This window comes from Pelodiscus sinensis, chromosome 1, assembly GCF_052426305.1.
Source record: "Pelodiscus sinensis isolate ZL-2025 chromosome 1, ASM5242630v1, whole genome shotgun sequence".
NCBI classification, from domain to species: Eukaryota; Metazoa; Chordata; order Testudines; family Trionychidae; genus Pelodiscus; species Pelodiscus sinensis.
The window spans coordinates 307886664-307907086 of record NC_143052.1 but is presented as its reverse complement, the minus strand read 5'-3'; the positions used below and the strand labels follow the sequence as shown (position 1 = coordinate 307907086).

The following is a 20423-nucleotide window of genomic DNA, read 5'->3' as shown; positions in this document are numbered from 1 at the left end:
AAAGTAGCATGATACAAACATGCAGTTAGTGTGGGGCAAACTAATATGCTATAGATTTACATCCTGGCTTGCTGTGCAATAAGTCCCCATGTAGATAAGCCCTAACTAGAAAAGACACTGAGTTTAAACAAGGTTTTACCCCCTCAACTAATCGTCCCTTGTTTAAATCATTTAGTGAAGTCAATCCTGAATCTTGGGCAATCCTATATGCATGAAAAAAGAAGAAAAAAAAAAAGAAAAGGACAGGAGAACAGGTTGATGGACTTCACAAGCATGGACGACCATTAAGATCAAGCAGAAGTTGGAGGGTGTGTGTGTGCGCGCTAGAAAGAAAGTTCTTGTAAAAAAAAAAAAAAAAAAAAAAGTACACCTTTGAGTAGTAAAAAATATTATAGTTGTTGGTTGAATGCCTTTGTTCAGGAAGAATTGCTCTAAGGTGATCCCATGCAAAAAGTTACTCTAAAGCAAGTGGTTTTTAACCAGGGGTGCACGCACCACCTGGGGGTACGAGACATGCCGGATTTTTATGATATATCTTAGGTTTAAAGAAGTGACCTACTTCAATGATTTTTAATAAGGGGTGCGAGAACGTATTTTGAGAACCAAAGGGGTGCAGGCTGCAGTAAGGTTAAGAACCACTGCTCTAAAGTATCACAATTAAAGCTTATTACTAAATCTGTGGAGTTTTTAATTGTTTCTCCTTGTTAAAACGTTTCCTTGTTCTGATTTTATCTAGCTAAGTTCCTCGAATAGTTCATCTATTTGTTGGCAATTAAGTGGCACCCTAAATATTACTTCATCCAATGCCTGTTAGGATATTTTAACACAAGGAAAAGGTTGCAGAAGAACCCTCCCCATCAGCGTAGGTAATGTCTACACTGAAGTGTTGAAGCTGTGCCACTGTAGCATTTTAAGTATAGACATATTCACGGTACCCAAATCTGAAGCCTAGAAATGTAGTCAAGTTGATGGGCTTAGAATCTCTTCTCCTAATAACTTGCACATATATTCATTTTTGAAAAAGTAGGGTTTACCTGCTGTAATCACACAATAGAATGTGTGAAGGTAAACCCTTCTTAGAGTCAAACATGCCACTAACTAGATACAAAAAAATCAATTACAATGTAGATTACGGACAGAATCTAAAAGTGAATTTTGCTCAGTGACGTTAAGGACTGCTTAGTTTTTATGCACACAAAAATGGTGTTAAACAGAAAACCCAACATAGTTCAGCTAAATAATTTTAAAATGAGAAGAAAATATGCAGAAGAAACAGTGAACAGCAGAGACCTCATGTTCATAAAGAGCTTTGAAGGGGCAAAATATTAAAACAATGACATCTGTTATTAACAGCTCTAGTATAATCAGACCAAGTTTTACAATTCATAAATTAAAGTCAGGAACAGTTTTGCTAAAATATGCTGTTAATATACATTTATTTATTTAACAAAGCTAGTAGTGCTATACAATTGAGAGAGCAAGCAAGCCTTAGCTTAGAATAACCACAGAAGATTTTGACTGACTTTCTAGTTACTTACCAGGGACATCTGCTTGATCAATCTGAGCCATTGTTATTAAATGTCTGTTGATCAGCTCCTGGGGAACAAATTATGTAGCCTTACAGAACAGAACAGAGTTTAGTTGATCATCTCTACTAAATTGAGAGCATAATATCTAGAATGTGCCAAGTTTCTATACTGGAATAACTAGCAGACTCTTTAGCAGCTTAGAAAAGTTAGGGATTGAATTTTAGATAAATCGTGCACCAAAGGGAGGCTACCTCCGAACTACCGTCTCTAATTGGAAGGAGGTTGCAGTGGAGACTTTTTTGGTTTTGCATTTTAAAAAGAAACATCAGGTGGAAGAAAGAGCTGTAAAATAAGCCTGGATAAGGCAGATGTTGGAAACAGGCATGATACTAAGCAACACAATAGCAGGTCAGAGGAACTCCATGGGTGTTCAGCATCCTACTCCAAAAAGACTAGTAATTATGCTGAAAAATGTTGAAGATATTAACTTCACACTCATCTTCATAATACATTTAAATGTATCAGAGAAATAGAACTATATACTCTATTAAAAATCCACATAAATGAACATTTTCTTGATTATACTTCCATTTCAGTTAGCTGTACTCTAATTAAAATAAAATCCAAATGCCACACAAAATGTTTAGCATATGTAGAAATTCCAAAGGTTTACAATAATGTATTTCTCTTCAAGTAACGTTCTTGATTAAAATATATATGGCACTGCAGAAGGTATTAATTATAAGTACTATGATTTTGTTTTCTGTGATACTTCTATTTTGTCATGTTTTTATGTCTGAAATGAAGAAAACTGCCTCAGTGGTTTTAAAGTGTCTATTTCCCTTTTGTTGTTTGTGGTTGCCAAACTTTATGAATATATGAAGATGTTTTAATCATTTCTACATCAATACTTAAGACAGCTTACCTGTCTGAGTTCATCTGCCATGAAGAAGGAGGGTGCATTTGCTTTTGGCTGCATATAAGCAACATGAGGTGCAGTCGGAGGGTAAATGTGATAGTTTGGAAATACCTAAGGGGAAAAAAATATTTTCTTTAAAATTTGGGAAATGGACCTGATTTTGATAGGCTTTGAGCATTTTTTGACCTGCTGACTTAACAAAATTCTCAAAATGGTACATATGCTATTAATGTCCTTCCTGAATTCTCTAATGTGGTGATTGCAACCAATGTAACTTTAAATGATTTTTATATCATATAATGCTAACTGCCCTTCTTTCCCATCTATAAATTCAAGTTTCTGTTAATTTTGCAGAAGTGAGCGATGATTATTCTGGTCAGCTAGTCAGACAATATAATGTTTGAGTTGACAATACCCTTTTAATTAACCATATTTCCTTACAATTCCCCTACTTAGTTACAACTAGAAATTTCATTACGAAGATTCTGTACATACAACAGACCAGACTCAGTAAAACAAAACAACCACAATTCTGAGTTGTCACCCGAACACTTCCTCTCTAGTCAACCTTTTACTAGAATTCTGTACAAAATAGCAAGTTCTAATTATGCAACTATTTAAGGTCTTATATAATCACCCCACCCATCATTACCACATTTTAGCATCTGCATCATAGGCAACTCCATCCAATAACCTATTCCTAGGTTCAATTCTCAACAAGTCCCAAAATGCCACCATTTTTGTTGGAGGTGATAGTGGCAGGGGATGGGAGGGAGAGGAACAAACACATTCTGCACATATGTGCAGAAACAGAGGAGTCAAACAGGAAAGAAAAAAACCTGCCCCATATTGCTCTCCAATCACTTGAGTAAATACTACTCAAAATTAAGTACTGGCAAGAGAAAGTGTCCAGGTAACAGCTTCGGTACCAAGTTTCAACAGAATACAAGTTAGAAGTAAGATTAAACATCGCTCAAACATCTTCATTTTTCAAAGATGTTTTGCCTCTACCATAGCATTTATGGAAGTATCAAAACCACACATACCATTCCTGTGACAGGGGCTGGAGTTGTATCAGTGTAGAAATATGTTGTTCCACCCACAGTTTCCTTCTGAATCACCTGGCCAGTTGATGGAGGCTGGGAGACAGCATTAGTAACAGGAGTAGAGGCACTAGTAGGCACCATATAATTTGCTGGGTTTGGAGTATGACTTCTTCTTCTAGGAGCAGGAGATGTGTGAGGGGTAATTTTAGGGGAGTGAAGAGGAGAAGATCCTGCAGACAGTGACATTCCTTAAGACAAAAGAAAATGTTCTTTAATACATTTTTGCTTTTGTGAAAATGTAAAGAAACTCAAGGTTTGAGAAACCTACCTCATCTATTTGCTCAAGGAGAAATTAAATTTAGGTAGGTGAGATGGGCCAGGAAGCTGCAGGTTCTTCTGCAGGAAGGCAGAGTGCAGAAATACTTAAACACTACTGTTTCTTTATGAAGCATTAAAGGGGACAAAGTTGCAGTACAGCTGGAGAAGACGCATTTTTCCCAGAAAGAGGGCAGACAAATTCTTTACATCTTTTTAAAAGGGGAGCAGGAAGAAGTTGTGGAGGGGGACTGGAGAATGTGTGGCCTAGATGATGGAGGAAGAGGAGGAGGAGGAGGAGGCGGAATTAAGACGGGACACAAAATACAAAGTGTCAAGAGGGAGATGGGATAGAAAGCAGAGGACTCTTGCAAAAAGAATAACTAAATTATTAGCATTCTTGTTAGTTGTGTTCAGATACTGTAATACCAGAAATTAAAATGTCTCTATATAGATTGACTGCCTTATATAAAAATGTGTTAAGTAAACAGTCAGGAAAGGTTTTGGTTTTTTTCCAATTTAAAGCAGTATTAAGAAATTTATATTTCTGATTATTTATAGATGCTTATTAATTACATAATAGGACTAAAAATTCCATTAAAAAAGTTATTCCTTTTTCTAAAGGTGACCTATTGTTGACCAGAAAATTACTCTCATAAAAATGGATATACTAACTCTTCCCAGTTTGAGGAGAACTAGTATAGAGTTGGGCTGACATTTTCAAAGCTGCCAAGGGACCTGAATGCCCACTATACATCAAAATCCATGGCAAATGGATGTCCAAATCCCACAGACAACTTCAGAGCATCAGGGCAGATGAACAATTGAGCACTGACAGACAGGGGAACCCTGTGTAACATTCATGCTTTATTGAGCCACTTATCACCACCTGCAATATTCTTAAATTCATTAGCAGCCTAAAAAATAATTCAAAATTAGTTTGGCATTTTTAAAAAACAACTTCAGAAGTTTATTCTATTGACCTCAACTACCTCATTTATGAGATAGCTCTTGGAATTACAGATAGAGCATGTAGATCTGGGTGAACAGGTTAAATGCAAGAAAGTTTGCTATTGTAGTCTCCTTTAACATGTCCCCACAGGAAATAATTTAAACATTTCCTAATGAGACTAAAGTAAGCCTTTCCAGAATTAAAATTCCTCTCTCTAAAATTGTACCACAGCATAGCCTATTTACCAATCAATATGACAAGCTACAAAAGTGAATATAGATTCTACCATGTAAAATATAGTATCCAAGCCAATAGCTATGAAATACATTAATGGATACAAATGCAACTTTTGGTGACTTTCTGATAAAAAGACAGATTATGTTATGTGGTGCAACAATGTAAAATTTTTCAGTTTTTGAATACAGCTAAAACTTCATCTGAAATAAGTATATTCTTATGTTACTATTAAAGCCATTTGCTTAATTTTCACTCTAACTTTAGCAAAGAATTTTTAGACATGTCAAAAGACACGCATGGTAAATTAACAGGTCTTCGGTAAACAAAACTGGAAGATTGCTTCAGAAAAGATTGACATTTCTCCTATCTTTTACAGAAACTCTGAAACATTCTTGCAACACTGTCAAAGTCCAAAACATATTTTTATCTCTAATATGTCTTTTTACATATTTTTTCCTACACTGCTGAAGTCCAACAGTTCATAGTTCTTAGGATTTTAAATACAATTATGAAAAGAAAAATGCAATATGATCCATGCTAGACTTCCAGAATAGCAGCTTGCTTTGTGGCAATACATAGGTTGTTTTTTTTAATAGAATCTAAACTGAAAATTAGAAATAGTACTTCTGAAATACTCGATTCAGAATGGCTAAATTACTCCTCGTGAAACGAGGTGTACCGGTAGTTCAGAATAGGCACCCTAGTCCGAACTACCTAGTTCGAGCCCCGTGTAGCCGCGCTACACGGGGTTCGAAGCAGCGGGGATTTAAAAATGGCGGCTCCCCGCTTATGCTAATGAAGCCCGGGAAATTCAAATCCCGGGCTTCATTAGCAAGTGCGGTATGCATACATTACCCTCCTAGTTCGAACTAGGAGGGTAGTGTAGACATACCCTTGGATATTAAGCCCCCTTGACCAAGTGGTAAGTCTATTTTACCAATGCACATATTGAGTGAAAGATTAGAGGGATGGAGAGAGGCAGGGGTGTGGGTGTGTTTTAATCAGTTTCTTTTTATCCTGCCAGAACAACAGACCTTTTTGTTGAAAGAAACTTGTAACTGTCTCTTTGTTTTGGGAGTGATTCTAGTAGTTTGGGAGTGTCAAACATCCAGCATGTTTGATGGATTTATAAACACCTGCTTTGCAAATTCCATGTTTTACATCTAAACTTTCATTAAAAATGTTTCCAGCCTTCATGGTAGCAAAGATCTTCCCAACACAAACAATGCAACTGATGCAGTGCTGTCAATGTGTTTGAAGACTGTTTGAAACTAAGACTCAGAGGTATGAACTCCTTCCCCCATCCATAATTTCATTGAGTTAAAAAAAGAGATATCAATTAATGATAATGGAAATTAGCGTGGAAATAAACCTCATTGGGAAAAAGCAGACACAGAAGTACTGCAAGAAAGAAAATGTGGAGGTAAGAAAACAGTGAAACAGAAAAATGGACAGAGGAAAAACTAATAAACACAAAAAATTAGTGGTTTTAAGTTTAGCATATTTTCCCATCGACTGATACTGAATGCGACATTAAAGGCACTGAATAAGCAATAAGCAGAAAGACTTTGGAGGTCCTGCTCCCATAAATAGACCCACTGGCTTCAATACACCTATTTCCAGGGTAAGTGCTCATCCATGTGAGTAGGGGGTTTCATAGTCTATAAATGTTTCATTAGGGCAGTGTTTCTCAAACTGTGCTCCGCGAGACATCTCCAGGGGCACCACTAGGTTGACAAACTGGAAATATCAATAAGTACAACACATACAATGAATGGACCACTGGGTTGCCGCATAAATTTTTATGCGTGTAAAGGGCTCCGGAGCCCAAAAAGTTTGAGAACCGCTGCATTAGTGCATAAATGCCGTTTTCTGCCCCAATCTGTACACAAATCTGCCACTGACCATAGCAAGAAAATAGTAAACCTACTTATCTTCTCAATGGGAGAGTTTAAAGATCTAAGTCCTGTGAATGATTAACTGGTAGTAAGAAAACCAAGATACAAGCTTTGATGAAGCTGCTGTCAAGCTGTCTTTCATCCTCAGTGGGGAAAACAGATCTTATCTGATAATGAAGAAAGCTGGAGAAAAAGCTTCCCATTTGTATCTCTATCCCTATCATTATGCTCTCTTATCTTCTTGCACAACATATTCATATGAATCAATTGGGTTTTCTGGTGTGGTAAACCATAAGCGAGAAAGAACTTCTCTTCATTATCATCAGTGACATTTGACTAAATACTATATTATCAGTGTATGCTTTGCTAACCTACACATTTTGGTACAACTGAAAGATTTCAGAATACATCGACTAATGCAAACTGATCAGTGGACCACTGGAAGTCTGCTAAGAGCTGACTGGTCACATAGTACTACTAGCCGTCCCCCTTATTTCCAGCTGCTAAATCACTTTCCCAGATTCTAAGTACAGTATCCATATGAGGTCCTTATAGATTTGTGACATGGAAGGGTAGTAGGTATACATCATTTGAGGAGACAGGCGTTAATGGGCACATCTGAAATCAGAAAGTGCCGGTCAACTGTTAAACTTTCACTTCTTACATTGTTTTACATTTTCTAAGTTTCATGGTAAGCGAAGAAAAGGGAAGTGGACAAAACTGAACAAAGAAAAGCCAGCATGCTTACAGCATATTCACAAATTGTTGAATTGGTGACAGTAATCCAAAAATGGCTATTACAATATTTAAATTTGTAGCCAAATAAACTTAATGTTGATTTCTATACAAAGTACTTGATTAAATACTCAGAATTGCAGGTTTTAACTCCTACTCCCACAACTGAATACAGTAAACTTCCGATAATCCGGCACCTTTAGGACCCAGAGGGTGCCGGATTATCAGATATGCCGGACTATCAGAAGGGGGGGCTATGAGGGGTCTGGAGTGGGGTGGAAGGGGATGCCACCCCAGACCCCTCATAGCCCCCCCTTACGATAGTCAGGCTCTGCCCCAGGAGTCCCTGATTCAGCCGCTGCTGGTCAGTTTCAGCAGCAGCTGAATCGGGGATGCCTGCACTAGAGCAGCTGGGGTGCTGCCGGGTTGGTCCCGCAGCGCCGTCCTTTGGCGCTGCGGGACCAACCCGGCAGCACCCCAGCTGCTCTGCCCCAGGCATCCCCAAGAGCAGCTGGGGTGCTGCCGGGTTGGTCCTGCAGCCCCGAGGGGCAGCGCTACCAGACCAACCCCGCAGCACCCCAGCTGCTCTGCTCCTGGCTTCCCTGATTCAGCTGCTGGTCAATTTCAGCAGCAGCTGAATGGGGGAAGCCTGTCTGGCTGCCCAAGCACTTCCGGGTTCCTGATGGTGCCGGACCATCAGGAGTCTCGGAGCATTGTATGCCAGACTAATGGAGTTTTACTGTAGTATTAAATGACAGTAAAACAATGTTCAGCTCTGCATGCTATGGCCATGAAAAGTATCTCTTACCGGCTTGCTTAAATAAAATCTAGTATTAATAGTAGTAAAAGTTTCAAAGAATTGCTATTCAAATTATAATAGTCCAAATTGAGAGACATTTTCTTCTTGCAAAGCAGCTTTGCGGGTCCCCAGATGACCCTGGGCTCCACGCGGCACTGCTGCTTTGGAATGCCGCATGCGGCCCAGGGCTAGCTGAACTCGCAGCTGGCCTTGGGCTGCACACAGCATTTTGAAGCGGTAGACCCCAGGCTCCACGCAGAGCTACCACTTTGAAGCACTCCCTCCTCTTCCCTCTCCCACCGCTGCCTCTTTCTGATAGAGGCAGCAAAGGGGGGGGGGGGAAGCGACTAGTCAACTGTTCATTCACATCCCTACTCCAAAATAATTAGATCTGCATACACTAGATTCCTAGTCAACGTCATAGTCTTCTGTTCTTCCCTCTTTCCTGCTATGAGATGGTTTCACTTGGGATATAATCATTGTATTTTTTTTTCTTCTCTCTTGCCTACCGCCCTGTGCTGCTGCCTCTGCCTCCCTCTACCCCAGCACTGCTGCCTCTGATACAGAGGCATCAGCGTGGAGTCATGAGCAAGTGGGAGCTGGAGGTCACAGTGAGCCGGCTTAAAAGTTGGGTCGCTGCAAGCACTGGCTCTTGGGGAGTTGTCTGCCTCCTCGCTCTGCTGCCTCTGTATCAGAGGACAGCAGTGCAGGGAAGGGGAGTGGAGATGGCTCCTGCATGTAAACATGTAACCACTGAAATTTTTAGTAGTTACACATTTACCTAAATAAATGCATTTTAACATCCCTAGTAAAGCATACTCTTAATCTCAGGCTCTATATGCTTCATTCTCTCAGGTGCTTGGTTGTCTTTTTGTGTCAGGGATGGAGACAGTTTCAAGTGAATAGGCCATCATGGCCATATTGACACGTGTGTTCCCCCTATTAGCACCTAGTTTATCATAGTTTAGCTACCAGTTCAACATCATGGTCCATGACCATTTGATGGCTTTGAAGATCATGGATCTTAAACTGTTAATAAAAATCAGTTTGGAAAACAGCAGAGGAACTGGAACACAGGGATGAGGTATTTGCAGAGGCTGGGTTCACAAAGGCAGGCTCTTAGGGTCTGCATGATATGGAAGCCTTTATGTTGTTTTCACCTTCAAACCAGAAAAAGGAAGTTGTAGGAATTTAGACTGGAGGTGACAAATGTACTAGTCATTGCCCAGATTCTTGTCTGAGCAACATTATTTTAAGCAAGCTAGAGGTGAAACAAGGAGATTTTCACCACTGATGATATGTGGTTAATCTAGGCTTATCGAAGGGTCAGACAGGCTATGAGGTGTTGCACCACTTTGATTAACTGAGACAAGCTTTGAATGAAGGGGAGGATAACATCCTGGATAATTCTTCAAAGAACTTCCCCTTTTTGACCAGCATCACTTCGGTGTTGTCCAGAATGAGTTTGAACCAGCTGTTCTACACTCAGCTACTGAACTCTGACATCTTTTTGATGACATTGGCTGCCTCTAAAAATAAATTGGCTGTCATGAACATATTGGATTTGGGCCTATAGCATATTAGCAGCTCTCATGTAGACACTGAAAAGGAGGCTGGTTCAAGATATTTTCTTGTGGGATTCTACAGGATAGAGTTTATGAAGAAGAGAAGCTTATCATCATTTCCTCAGTCTTGTTGGAGGAATAAATGGAACCATTGTAGTTCGGCAGTTTTCTCCAGCTGTGGCACATAAGCAGGTCAAAAGCATTAAGTCGTACTACATTTCAGCACCCATGTTGAAAGCAGTAGAGAGCAAGTAGGATAGATGCTGAGATGTAGCCTGCACCCATTATCGTGAGTCTGTGATCTTGAAGCAGTACTAGTCTTATCGCCATGTTGCACCCCACTACAGCAATTGTGAAGCAGCCAGGGTATGTCTACACTACAACGTTAATTCGAACTAACTTAGTTCGAATTAGTTAATTCGAACTAAGCTAATTCAAACTAACGTGTCTAGAACTAAAAACTAGTTCGAATTAGCGTTTTGCTAATTCGAACTAGTAAGTCCACATTGAGTGGACCCTGAACCAGGCTTAAGGATGGCCGGAAGCAGTGCCGGCAGGGCATCAGAGGAGGACTTAGAGCATGGATATGCTGTCTCAGGCTAGCCGAGGGCTGCGCTTAAAGGGTCCCGACCCCCACCCCGGACACACAGTTCTAAGGGGTGCCCCGCTTGCAAAGCAGTCCTGGCTTGGATTGCCCGGAGTACCCACACTGGGCACATCACACCACTCGGCCATCAGACCGGCTGCACTTGCCGCAGGCTGCCATCTGGGGAGAGGGGGCAATCGGGGGGCTGCAGGAGAGCTTCCACCCCCAGAAGCCCGCAGAGCCAGCCCAGTCCTCCCCATCGGGGGCTCGTACCCCATTCCTCCCTCACCTCCTTCCACTTACCCTTCCCTAGCCCCCCTTCTTATTGATGTACAAAATAAAGATAACGTTTCTTCCAACATTGACTCTGTCTTTATTGAACAAAACTAGGGGAGACTGGGAAAAGGAGGTGGGAGAGGGGAAGAGAAAGGCTGGGAGAGGGGAGGGCAACTAACATGATCAGGGGTTGGGAACAGGTCCCAGATGAAAAGAGGCTACAGAGACTGGGACTGTTCAGCTTAGAAAAGAGGAGATGGAGCGGGGACAGGATAGAGGTCTCTAAAAGCAGGGGCTGGGTGGAGAGGGTGCATTCATAAAAGTTCTTCCTGAGTTCCCCTAAAGAAGGACTAGAGGACACCAAAGGAAAGGAATGGGTAGCAGGCTTGAAACTCGTAAGAGAAAGTTGTTCTTCTTGACAAAGCAAATAGTTAACCTGTGGAACTCCTTGCTGCAGGAGGCTGTGAAGGCTACAACTAGAACAGAGTTTAAAGAGAAGTGAGATCAAGTCATGGAGGTTGGGTCCATGGAGTGCTATTAGCCAGGGGGTAGGAGTGGTGTCCCTGCCCAAAGTTTGTGGAAGGCTGGAGAGGGATGGCATGAGACAAATGGCTTGGTCACTGTCTTCGATCCATCCCCTCCAGGGTTGGCCGCTGTCGGCAGACAGGCTACTGGGCTAGATGGACCTTTGGTCTGACCCAGTACAGCCATTGTAAGCTCAGGGCTCAGGGTCGGGGGTCTCAGTGGACCACCTTGATTTTCATGCACACCTGCTCCTGGGTGGCCAGGCTGGCAGCTCTCCTGCCCTAGATGGCCACTTTCCTGTGCCTAGTGCGGAGATCGTGGACGAGGTCCACGATGTCCGCACTAGCCCAGGAAGGTGCCCACCTCTTGCGGTCCAGGGCAAGCTCCCGGGAGCCACCAGCCTGGTCCCGGGAAGAGGGGGTGGGCTGGGGGGCATCGGGTGGCTGGCTCGAGCCGTGCCAGGTGCAGGGTCTGCTGGCTGGGTGCTGGCAGGCTTGCACCTGGCACGGGCACCGTAGCCAGCCCATGCCCCTTTAAGGGGTCCGGGGCCGGGAGGGGGGCATAGAGTTTCCCTGGTGTTGGCCAGAGTGGCCACCAGGGAAACCTGGGGAGGGCTAGCCTCCCACTAGTTCGAATTAAGGGGCTACACAGCCCTTAATTCAAACTAGCTAGTTCAAACTAGGCTTAATCCTCGTAAAATGAGGTTTTCCTAGTTCGAATTTGAATCGAACTAGCGGAGCGCTTAGTTCGATTCAAATTCGAACTAGCGGAGCGCTAGTGTAGCGGCTATGAATGTTAGTTCGAACTAACATCCGTTAGTTTGAACTAACATTGTAGTGTAGACATACCCCCAGAGAGCTGACAAATATGACCTCTGATTTTGGCCGTCACTACATTTTCTATGGTTTTGTTTAAAAATCCATTGGGAAAGTTTGTGTTAATCCAGTGTTGATAAAGACTGGGTTGACAGATGCAGACTTTAATGGACATTTATACCATTCTGGAACAAATTCTGTCCAAAGCCGTATCTCAAATATTTCAACTATATTTTTAATTTACACTTAGTGCAAGAGAAATCTCAATCAAAAATTTAAAAAGAGAAAGATCTATTTGGTCATCTTGCCCATCCTCAGGGGATGAGCAAAAGCCAATTCCTACACATAGTTTTGTTGCTTTTTTCCCCTGAGTATGCTCCAATGAGTCAGCATATTTCTCATATTGAAGTGCTACAGAACAGTTTGCAACATTTTAATTGAAGCTGCACCATAGTTTGTAACCTGTTCCTAGATGAACTACTCAGAAGTCACTGCTTATTTTTCAATTTCTCAAGAGATGAATTTTGCGCAACTTGCCATCCAACATGACTTCAAAGACCAAGATTTTCACAAACAGGAGCCTAAAGTCAAGTTTTATTTTCTTCTAACTAGACAGACAGTTCTTCCATTATTTTCCTAAATACTGAAGTTAGTCTTGCCAGATAGCAACTGTCAAGATAAACATTCTTCTTTAATATAAATATGCCCAACAATTGCCCTTTTTGATTAATACAGCCCTTGTTCTCTATGACTTTTCAAATGCAATTGTCACGGGTACAAGTATGTATATTAGCAAATTCTCTTAAAGACTTGGAATGGATGTTATCCAGACCTACTGATTTTTATAGACTCGAATTGTCCAAGTATTCCCACATGTGCTTTTTATCAAGCATTAGAAAACATTAAAATATTCCACAGTTTGATAAAGCAATATGGAAACTGCTTGAAATTTTCTGACTGTTTTTATTTCCAGAACACATTTGAGTTCCAGGATTTGCCTGGAACACATTATTATAGGAGTTTTTAAATAGTGAAAGTAATTGGAAACAGAACCTTTAATATGGGTTATAAATTGATATTACTCAAGAGGACAAACAGTTGGAGCAGAATTAATTTTTAAAAAGACAAGTGGTTTGGAGTCTTTTATTTACTTTGGTGTTATAAGGTAAGAATTTTCTTAAATCTTTAGCTTTAATCTTAGTGTTCATCTGTTATTATATAAACAATACCTATCCTAGAAATAAATAAAAAGCATTTGATATGTGCAATACACACTAGCTATAACAAAAGAGATCCATTGTGGAGAGAAGGGAAGCCAACAGTTTCTCGAGCCCCACCACATTGGGGGACTCAAGGTGGAATCCAGGGACTAGATTCATTATATCTGATGGTTCATTATTAGGAAAGATGCTGTAGTACAGGTGTACTATAGTAGTAATTTAGTTGAAAAGTTAAACTATTGTTTTATTATTGGCACTAAAGATTTTAAATTAAGAGCTAAACCAGGAATTCTAGGATTATCTACACTGAAAACTTTTAATTTTACTGTTAATTTTAATAGGTTAAATTTGTAGTGCAGATTAATAATAGCTATACTGCAAATCATTACTTCCAGCTTACCTGGAGCTAGTCCAGCAGTAGCAGGACTTCCCATGGAAGGGTGAGAGAACAAGGCTTGAGAGAAGGCAGACATACTTGACTGAGACATGTTATTCAGCCTGGAAGTTGATCCTCCTTTAGGAATAAACTCACTAGCAGTAGGATTTGGTGTCTGTTTAAAAAAAAAATAAAAAAAAAAATCAAACACAGGAAGTTAATGTTTATTTCAAGGGTGAAGATATGGATATGCCTATTAGGCTCAAAAAAACTTTCTAGGCAAATATATCAGAGGGTAGGTGATATTTTAAAATGTTTGCATAGAGCTTTGTCATTTGAATTGATAGATATAAAAAAAACCAGATTGTATGTGCCCATAGTACTCAGACTCCAACAATGTTGAGGCCAAGTCTTTCCCCTGGCCCTGCCTGTCACTGCAGGGTCCCCCGGTCTCCCTCTGCAGGTGGCAGTCCCAGGCCCTCTTAACTCCCTCAATGGCTGCTGCAGCCTGGCTTAAGGAGCAGGGCCGGAGGCAGGTTGGCTACTGTATCTGTGGAAGAAGGAGGCGCATGGCAGCCCCTCCACCTCCTGGCAAGTGACTTGGAGTGGACTCCTCATGTGGCTTGGGTGAGTGTTGGCAAGGGGAACTCTCCCCTCTGGCCCCAGCCCCAGGGCAACTTGCCTACTGCACCCCAAACTTTGAGGTCCTCGTCCCTAGTTCAGCCCTACCCCAGAGCCTACAACCCCAGCCAGAGTCCTTATCTTCTCCAACTCCGACCCTTGGTCCAGCCCTGAAGCTCTCTTACACCCCAAGCCCCTTACCCCCCAACTCCATCTAAGAGTCAGAGCCAGCACTCCCGCACAGCAACCCTCTGCCCCAACCTTCCCACACAAACTCATCTCCAACCCCACCCTAAATCCAGAGTCCTCACCCCCATCCAACTCTTGCAAGTTGTGGGGAGCAGGACTTGGACCCACTGTGAGCACCACCAAAACTGACACCTCAACAGAAACTACATTGCATAAACAGTTTAAGTTACCATCTGCCTTACATTATAAGGTAGCATTATTGCACTATCCTTATGAACATGAGTTACGAATTTATATTACATCTCTCAAAAAAATCTCTTGTATTTTCTTTATTATGAATCTTTTGAGAATTGAGACTTTAATGGGAAAGCTCTGACACTGTTATGCAGATTGGCACGACACTGAAGCATTTTAGGGAACTAGACAGCTGAAAGTACCTCAGAACTGACCAACAGTTTCAAATTTAAGTTGTAAAACCACTTCTACTAAACAAAGGTCAATTCAGTCTGTTTCAAACAGGTTTGCATGTTCCTTTTTTGGGGGATGCACAGCTCTCTTCTGCTTTAAGGGATGTCTACACTACCTTTTACATCAGCAAAACTTATGTTGCTTGCGGTGAGAAAAAACACACTGTTGAGCCACAAGTTTTGCTGGCATATGTGGTAGCGTGCACAGCACAATGACAGCAGAAGAGGTTCTCCTGCCAACACAACTACCGTCTCTCAATGTGCATGGTTTAAATTATGTCAGTGGGAGAGCTCTTTCCCATCAGCACAGAGCAGCTACAAAAGAGTTCTTGTAGCAGCACAGCCACTGTAAGGTTTCTACTGTAGACATAGCCCAAGTCATTTACTCAATTTACACAGCACCTTTAGCAAATTGCTAGTTACTACACTATAGAGAATATGATTAAATAGGTAACAGTTGATCACTTGTGAACATGGTCTGTAAGACAGTTAAAATTATTGCTTCTGAACTTGCGTTTTTAAAAATGTGTATATTTCTTATCCTATGAAAAAACAAACTAGTTATAGATGGGTATAAAGTACACTACAGGATATCCATCTAAAATAAATTTACAGTTGGAAAATATGAAAAGTGTAGGAAATAAAAATTAAAATGAACAAAGTTCTATGAGTATAGGAGGTTAGAACCTGAAGAGGATTAACTGTTAGCTGGTCTATTTAAATATAAATTATCAGATTCAAAGATGACTGCTGCAATTTCCTAAATAAAGGGGACAAAAAGTGACAAAATCAGAGAGCATAAGTTAGCAGTACAATTCTGAAGGGCTGTTGACACGATAATGGCTGACAAACCAAAAAAATCCCAAAGTATGCGTTGTCCTTTTTTTAGGGAGGTTATAACAAAATTATTAATTTTACAGTTTAGGTTAGTTTAGTTCCTGGGGTATATACTTTTCCATAAAAGTGAAAAAACTAAATATTGCCTCCAGTGAGACACTTCAGCCAAATATTGTACAATATGTTAAATTACTAGAAAGGAAAGCTACAGCCGGACATTGCAACAATACAGATACTCAAATTTAAAATCACAAGAAATAGGCCAACTGTAAAGTGGTGGATTTGGAATGGAGCTCCACTGAATACCTACATTCCAGCCTTATAACTAAGATAAATTCTTACCAAAAATAATCCGATTGCTTTAGATAGGAGTAAATTTGTGCATGTGTGTGAATCTGAAGCACAGTAAATAGATAACCTTCCTATTTTAGTCAACTAAAAAGTGAAGACAGGAATTAAAAATATGTAGACTCATAAGGGTATAAAGGTGTTCACCTATGATGCTAAAGGAGTTACGAAGTCTGGGTAAAGGGGGGGGGGGCAAAAATCTATAAAATCAAAACCAAGACCAAAATCAAAATAAAAACCAAGACAGTAAAAGTGCAATTAAAGTTACTCGTAATAGGCAATTTTAAATGCACTTAAACTAAAAGGAAAAGTTCTATACAGACACCCGAGTATTTTAGAAAGAGGAATAACTTCAGAATGAAATATGCTCTTGAACAGCCTGAGGTAAGATCAGGCAAACAGGCATGTGGTTAATTAGATGAGGAGACTGGAGAAAGTAAAGAGGATGCACTGAAGGAGAAAACAGTTCTCAAATACAGCAGTACAACATTAATTTAATCAAGCAACATCAGTCAAACAGTGTGTGAAAACTGGCGAAAAGCTTGCGTAACCAAACTAAAACTCATAATCTCAAAGAATGACATGAAGTCCATAGAAAAATAATTTCCTACAGTCACAAGTATTTCATGCCTACAATTCTGTGATGGAAATTCTACCACGTCAAAACAATTTTGTAAAATAAAAAATACCTGGTGCAGGGAAAGACCTATATTTCAATAAACCACCAACAAAATGCAGGCAAAACCAAAGGAACTCTGATCAGCAAAAACTTCCTTCTGCCTCCTAAAACGTGGGCAACTTCCAAAATGCCACAAGTAATTAATACCTAACTCCCTCAATTGAGTCCTGCATGTATACGAATTTTTTATCTGCATTCAGACCCACAAAAACAAGACATGATTATCTGCATCCACTTCTGCAGATGTGCATTTCTGTGGATATAAAAGGCTTTCTGGAAACCACTGGATCCCCCTTGTCCACATGCTTGTTGAATCCCTCAAAGAATTCTAGTAGAGTAGTGAAGCATGATTTTCCTTTAGAGAAACTGTCATCTATGTGTCCGACAATTCTGTTCTCTACTATTGTTTCAACCAATTTGCCAAGTGCTGAAAAGTTAGACTGATCACTCTTTAATAGCCAGTTTCACTTCTAGAGTCCTTTTTCAAAATTGGTGTCACATTAGCTATCTTCCAGTGATTTGGTATAGAAGTTGATTTAAAAGACCAGTTACAATATCAGGATAGCTGAAATCCCACATTATTGAGTTTATTTTTATAGCTTCTCTAATCTCCCTACTGCTATATTCATATTATTAGAGCATGGAATTACTATTCATAAAGATACTATGGAACAGTTTGATTATTTAAAATTTTTCTTCATTTGATTCTACAGTTTATTTCACATATATTGTCACTCCCTCACCAGCACAATCTGTTCTGTCCTGCCAATATATTTTGTATCCTGGTATTACTGAGTCTTACTGATTATCTTCATTCTACCAAGTTTATTTGATGCCTATTATATTATTCTTATTCAATAGGAGGCACTCTAGTTCACCCATCTTATTATTTAGCGTTCTAGCATTTGTACATAAGCACTTTAAAAACCTGTCACTATTTAGCTGTCTGCCATTACCTGATGTGATTGCATGAGACTCTTTCATTTGACTGTTTCTCATCTGATCTTACCTGTAACTTATTATTATTGGTTACTTTTCTATAATTGCAGTTTATTTCAGTGTTTTTTTCCCAAACTTCACAAAATGCATTCAATGCCAGCTACCAGATCTATGTCAATTTTTAGTGCAAGATTAAGACCGACTATTAATGGTCTAAATAAGCACCCACAAAGGTTCTTATACCTGAAAAAAACATCATTGTCCAACTCTGGCAACACAACACACCAAATTAAATTTTAAGAATCTTTTGACCAAGTTTAAGTCAATCACAAGCACAAGAGTTTTCAGCCCCAAAGAGAATGGGTTTGCTTTAAAATCACCAGAAAGACAAATGCATCAACTACAGTTTTATAGGGACTGGTTTAACCCACTATATTGAAGTAAGACTGATTTCACTCTGAAGGGAAGCTTTAGCCTTGACTAAATACAGAAACAGCACTGGTTTAATTTAAGGTGTGATTTTAAGAACTATTTCAACGGCTGAAAAAGGGAGCAAATATTAATTTTGGATTAAGATGGGCTAGTTGCACTTTAGTTCTAAGTCTTTTTCTAATTGAAACTGAAGGAAGAGTTTATTCCTTTCTTATACATAAATTTACTTCATTCCAATTTGTTACTCCAATGAAAGTAATGTCCTTCCGTGTGTGTGTGATGAAGGAGAACACTAAGAACCCAGTTTGACTTTCTGAATCCTGGTGGAGGGAGCAGGCTCAGCAATTAAACATATTTGACATGAAAATCTGACACAAAATACAGAAGCTCTGACATTTTTACACTTTTCTGAGAGGAACTTTATCAAGCTTTCTGATGGAAGTTTCACTGAATAACATCCTTTAGATTATGAGTAACCAACATGTATTTAGCATTTCCATATTCAGAAGGAAAGTGGTACTTCCCAACCACATTTCTAAGATGCTTTTTTGTAAAATGTTAATAAGTCCTGAATATTTCTTACAAGAGCTGTGTAAGCAGAGTCACACTGAAAACTTATATTCCGCTGCTTATCCACCAATCATAACCACCACCACCACCAAAAAATCTGTCAGGAGAAGGGATGGAGCACTTTATTGCTAGCTTGTCTCTCGCAAGTTTAAGCTATTGCTCTGAAATGGTCTTTCCATGAATTTAGGAATAGCAGTGCAAGAAATTTTACCAGCTGCTAAAAATTAAGGTTTTTGATACTTAAACAAATAAATCAAACCTGTAATCAGAAAATAGGGTAATGTTGTAAAGAGGAAGATCATTAAAGATGTTGCTATCTTGCATCCACAAGATTAAGGATGTAGCATGCAAAGAATATTGTCTCAGTAACACTATACCTCAGATTAAGCAAACAAGAATTAGAGTTAAAATTGCTAGTCACAGTAAAAGTAATCTAGAAACAATAAAAAGAAGAGTGTGACAGAATGGCAATTTCCTGAAGTTCCTTGGTAGACCTGGCTTATCTGATGAAGTGAATTTTATCCATGAAAGCTCATGATATAATTAATATATGGGAGTTAGTCTCTTAAGATACCACAGGACTACTTGTAGTTCTTACTGAATTAAAGTTAAAGTACATGTGGGATCAATTGTTTTAAACAAATAGTTTATGTAGAATTGTGCTCTAGTCCCAAGGAAAGGGCTACCACAGCTCCTCCAACAACTAAAACAGTGGATGCTAATTAAGGCAAACCAGTTAAGTTGTAGCCCCACTTCAGAGACACAACACCTCCGAGCAAGCTCACTTATATTAGATCAAAGTGGGTTCTCTAATTACCAAGAGACAACAAAAGGACCTTTTGATAAAACAGACACATTTGAAATTAAGCCAGGGCCTTTTTTCTGATCCAGCAAACAGATAATACCTGGTGTCTAAAAAGGAGTCACAATCCTTGTGAAAGGGTTGGAAGGACAGACACTTACCAGACCCTTATGCTGGAGCTGGGTCAGCTTTTTAGCATGCGTGTAGCTTCTTTTCTTGTTTTTAGTACATTTTCTCTCTTGTACTCTCTCCTTAAGAATAAATGTGCTTGCTTCAGAGATTCCAACGCCAGAAACGAACACTGCGATCATCTAGTCTGTCCTCCTATGTAATACAGGCCACAGAAGTTCACCAGACAAATTCCTAGAGCAGATCTTTTAGAAAAACATCCAATCCTGATTTAAAAATTGCTTGTGATGAAGAAGCCACCATGACCCTTCATAAATTATTCTAGCAGTTATTCTTGCCATTAAAAATGTATGCCTATTTCCAGTCTGATTTTGTCTAACTTCAACTTCCAATTATTGTGTCCTGTTATACCTTTCTCTGCTAGATGCAAGAGGCCATTATTAAATATTTGTGTTCCATATAGAAGCCTAGAGACTGTAAATCAAGTTCTCTCTTAACCTTCTCTTTGTTAATCAGAGTGAGCTCTTTCAAACTATCACTAGAGAGGCATATTTTCTAACCCTTTACTCATTATTGTGACTCTTCTCTGAACTCCCTCCAATTTATCAACATCCTTC

The 20423-nt window shown here is 39.8% G+C and overlaps 1 protein-coding gene across 6 annotated transcripts in view; it reads right to left on the bottom strand.

Annotated features, from left to right (window-relative positions):
* PAN3 (poly(A) specific ribonuclease subunit PAN3) overlaps nucleotides 1-20423 on the bottom strand; it is a 115519-nt gene that overhangs the window by 31091 nt on the left and 64005 nt on the right. For all 6 annotated transcript variants that reach the window (XR_012900724.2, XM_075919221.2, XM_075919222.2 and 3 more), the window contains 4 exons: nucleotides 13818-13968; nucleotides 3495-3742; nucleotides 2455-2559; nucleotides 1539-1596 (listed from right to left, as the gene is read on the bottom strand). Coding sequence is in view for 5 of the 6 variants with exons in the window: in XM_075919221.2 (XP_075775336.2) it covers nucleotides 1539-1596; nucleotides 2455-2559; nucleotides 3495-3742; nucleotides 13818-13968 (562 nt within the window). In the remaining variant the exon portion in view is untranslated. The remainder of the gene's footprint in view (nucleotides 1-1538; nucleotides 1597-2454; nucleotides 2560-3494; nucleotides 3743-13817; nucleotides 13969-20423) is intronic.